We start from the raw sequence: 4,271 nt of genomic DNA, 5'->3' as shown, positions 1-4,271 counted from the left end.
CACGGGCTGGGAATGCCACGGGGCAGGAGGCTGTGTCACAGACCTTGCTCCGCACGGATCCCCCCTGCCCGAGGGCATCTCCCCTCCGAGGAGGGACGGGACAGACACAACGCCTCCCCCGGCCCAAACAAAGCTGGGGGCTTTCCTCCAGATCCATCCCTTGTCCATCCCTTGTCCATCCCTTGTCCTTCCCGCAGTCTCTCCCACTTTTGCTCCCAGCTGAGGCACAGAAGGGTTGGGATAAGGACGGGAGGTCGGGCACTGCCACGGAAAGGCTCGAAGGACTTGTCCAGAGCTGCTCAGGAGTTTTGGAGGGTGCTGGATGTGTTAATTGGGGCCGGGAGGTGGGCTTGGCTTGGGCAAAGCGCCGGGACGCTCCCAGTGGGTGCTGGGCGACATCGCAGAGCCACCAGGGCAAACTGGAGCAGGACCTGCGGTGTCCCCGCAGTTATTCCTCCCTTTAATCTCCTGGAATCCCAGCGGAGCCTGCCGGTGGCTTTGTCAGGGTGATTTACAGCGTGCCTGCTGCCAGCAGTGCATTAGGCACTCAAATAACCATCCTCCTGGAGTGAGGGCCCAAAATGTGAGCCCTGCATCGCCATCCCGACCGTGGGCCGTGCTGGGGGGATGGACGGGGCTGTGCAAAGCCCTGGAGAGCAAACTCTGGGAGAATTCAGCTCTTCTCCCTTCCCTGGGCTCATCCAAACCCAGCCCACAGCATCTGCCCCTTGAGCAGGGTGCGGGTGCGGGTCCCTGCCCCTGCTGGGGAGAGCAGGCAGCCATGCCCAGGAGGTGAGGCAGGTGTGAGGTGAGGGGTTTGCTCTTTGCAGGTGCTAACAGCCCCTAAGCTGGGCATAAACTGAGCTGGGTGGGGGCAGTGGGGGTTTGTCTGCTCCGGGGGCATGCTGGGGGCTGTTTGCAGGACTGGAACGTTGATGGAGAGCTGGTGGCTGTGGGATTGGAGCAGGGCTGGAGCAGCGTTCCAGCTCTGGAACACTCCAGCTTTGCCTCAGGGCTCACCTCACCACGTGGAGGGCTCGGACAGGACTCACCCCGAGGTCACGAGCAGGCTGGTTGGGGTGGCAGAGTCATCGCCAAATCGTGGAGTCATCACCAAATCGTGGCTTCTCTCACTGCCCACCTCTGCAGGCTCCCCCTTTCCTCAGGGCTGGCGTGCAGGGAGACTGAGGACAGGAATAAATTAGTTACGAGCAGGCTCATCAGCCAAGGGACCTACAGTGTCGTGGCTAAAAATAGGTGAGGAGCAGAAATGCCCGGGCTTGAAGGCAAGTCAGGAAAGAAGAATTTGCCCACAGAAACAGGCTATTTTAGGGGATTTGCACTCCAGCTGAAGAGAAGCATCAGAGGCACAGGTTACTGGGACGAATGTGCTGCGTTCTGAGCAATTCTGGGGCAGTGGTGAGCACAAGGATGTTTTGGCTGGAGGCATTTAGACACCAGCATCTCTGGAGAGCACGGGGCAGTGGATTTCCCCAGGAGCTTGGAAGCTGTTGTTTCATTTGTTTTTAACATGTTTGCTGGAGAAAGGGGGTTCCTGGGATCCCTCTGTCCCAAAAGTTTGGATCCAGCAGGGATGAAGGGTGCTCCAAGATGGGAAGGACCAGGATGGAAAGCGAGTGCTACCCATGGTAAGGGAGAGGTGAGGGCTGCACACCCTGCTATAGGTAACAGAGCATTCCCTTGGGAAGGAGTGGGGGGAAGCAGGATCCTGTCTGCCTGGCTTCTCCTCTCTGGAGAGCTCAGAGATGCTTCCTGAGGCTGCACTGTCAGAGCTACAGAGTTCTCCAGGCTCCCAAAGTGCCAAGAAGGTATTTCCAGCCCAGAGCTGAGCGAGGCGAGCGAGCAGGAATTGATGTGGATGTGAGCAGATCTTTAGGATGCCCCACGTCAGGGGCCCCGTGTGTTCTAGCCAGTCCCTTCTCAGCAAAGCTGCATTTTAAGCCCTTCATAAATACAAGGCTGTCACAGGAGTGCCTGCACTCTGTGTACCAGACAGTGCTCTTTACACTTTATTTATGGCTGCTCTTAAAAACTGCTTTGCACGAGCTGCCTCCCCGGTGCCCAGCACGGCCCTGGCCGGCAGGTGTGTGACCTCCAGAGAGGCTCTGGGAGCTGAGAGCCCAGGGACAGCTCCCAAGGTGCCGTCTGGGGATGCAGGACCAGCCTCGGGATGGAACGGGAGAGGAGGAGTGAGCGGAGATGAGCAAGACCCCACAACCTCCTATTGAGCCATCAAACTGCTAAGAACAGTCCCAAAATGACAGAGCCCATGTGGCTCAGGTGGGAAAGGACATCAAAGATTCAGCACAGGTACTGTGGGAAGCTTTCCAGCTACCAGGAAACTGAAGCCTCACCAGAGGCTGTGGCAGAAGCTCTGAGCAGCATCTTCACAAGGTGCTCCAGAGACGCCAGCCCAGGGTGACAAACTGAAGGGTGTGGAGAAACCCACCCTGGCTGCACCTCTCACACCTCGAGAAAGGTGTGCATCTCCTTGGGATCACCTCAACAGCTCCAGACACCAGCCACCAACAAGGTGCCACCCCACAGCTGCTTGACCTGCCCTAGATCCAGTGAGCAGTAAACCCACAGGACTTTCCTGAGCGCGCTGCTGCTGAAGGTGCAGCAAGTGAGCTCACCCTGCTGATCAGCACGGCAGGAATCCACTGCCACAAATGGCTTTTCGCTCCAAATGAACTAGGATGATGTCCAAAGTTTGACCTCTGAACACGGAATTATTAACCTGGCATGGGAAAAAATGGTCAGGGAGCCTCCAGCTTTTAAGCCTCATCCATCCATCCATCCATCCATCCATCCATCCATCCATCCATCCATCCATCCATCCATCCATCCATCCCCATCCTGCTCTTGCCTAAGCACGCTGGCACCTCTTGCCAAAGCCCCAGCACTGCAGAGATGCCAACAAGTGTCTCCTGCTGCCCAGCCCTGTCAGCCAGCTTTAATTTTACCAGCAGGCCCTCTGCAGACATGAATCAGGCTGCTTTCGAGGGCTGGACCCAAACCAGGGCTCCACTTGTGATTAAATGTTTGCAGGAAGCAGCCAACTGGCATGGGAGCTGCGAGCTGAGCGTCACACCAAGGCAGCTCCACTTCTTCACCCTCAGCATAATTCATGGGGATGCTGCAAGCAGGGAGGGATGAAGTCATTTTCTCACCCTTTTGCAAAACCATCATTTTTTTTTGTTTAGATTTTTTTTTAAAATTTTTTTGTTTTGTTTTGTTTTGTTTTTTCCTCTCTCCTCTGGGTTTCCTCATACTCAAGCCACATGCTCACCAGTTCTGTGTGGTCTGCTGTAAGCTCATGGCCCAGGAGCAGGGAGTTGGTGGGTCTCAAGAGCTATGGGGGCAATGTGAAGCCCTGATCAGGGAAAAGGAAGGAAAACCCCTCTGCCTGTCCCTCTGGTAACCCCCAAAGCCACTGCAGACCCCCACATGTGCTGTGCCTGGCCCAGCCAGCCTGGACAGCTGGTGCTCACCACTTGTGAAGTGCAGCTTGGGGAATCAAGGGCCTAAAGCCATCCAGGAGAGGCTCCAAGCCAAAGAGAGGACCTATGAAGACCTTTGTGGACCCACAGGGCTGCCTTTCCTGCTGGCCAGAGGCTCTGTCTGTGGTAGAGCATCACCTGAGGGTGGTCATGGGCTGAGGAGGGACTGCAGCCCACCCTGCAGCAAGGTTGAGTGAATTTTGGCTGGTTGGGTTGGCTGGGGAAATTCACCCATAATTTTTTTTTTTTTTGGGGTAACAGTGAAAGTGTCCCCTAAATTCAGGGTCTTACATCTCTGTCACCACTCCCCACCATTCTGATCTCAGTGGGGGAAACTCCACCCCGAAATCACCTGTCCATTTGCAGCGAGCATCTGTGTTTCAGAGTGAAAACTCTATTTCCCGCCTCAAACCCACCCGTTCTGTTCCTTTCTTGCAAAGGGAGGCCAGTCTGCTCAGAGGGGCTGCCACTTGGGTCGGACGGGTCCCAGGGTAAAAAATGCATGAAAATAAAATAAAACTGGGGGGAGCAAAATCGAAATCTGGGTTTGGTGGGACGCGGGGAACGAGGCGCAGGCTGTCCTTGCTCTCACGCAGGAACAGCCCCTTTCCTCACCTGGCCTCTCCTGGTTGCTTGCAGGGCCGGAGGCGTTCTGCGACTTCAACGGCAAGAAGTACAGCCCGGGGGAGAGCTGGCACCCGTACCTGGAGCCGCAGGGGCTGATGTACTGCATCCGCTGCAGCTGCT

At 56.2% G+C, this 4,271-nt stretch overlaps 1 protein-coding gene across 1 annotated transcript in view; it reads left to right on the top strand.

Annotated features, from left to right (window-relative positions):
* CHRDL2 (chordin like 2) overlaps positions 1-4,271 on the top strand; it is a 23,178-nt gene that overhangs the window by 3,153 nt on the left and 15,754 nt on the right. Inside the window, exon 3 of the mRNA XM_031064776.1 lies at positions 4,164-4,271. Coding sequence (XP_030920636.1) covers positions 4,164-4,271 — 108 coding nt within the window. The remainder of the gene's footprint in view (positions 1-4,163) is intronic.

Source organism: Geospiza fortis, unplaced genomic scaffold, assembly GCF_000277835.1.
Source record: "Geospiza fortis unplaced genomic scaffold, GeoFor_1.0 scaffold1532, whole genome shotgun sequence".
NCBI lineage: Eukaryota > Metazoa > Chordata > Aves > Passeriformes > Thraupidae > Geospiza > Geospiza fortis.
Note: the sequence above shows the minus strand (reverse complement) of the source record. Positions and strands in the feature narration are given on the sequence as shown.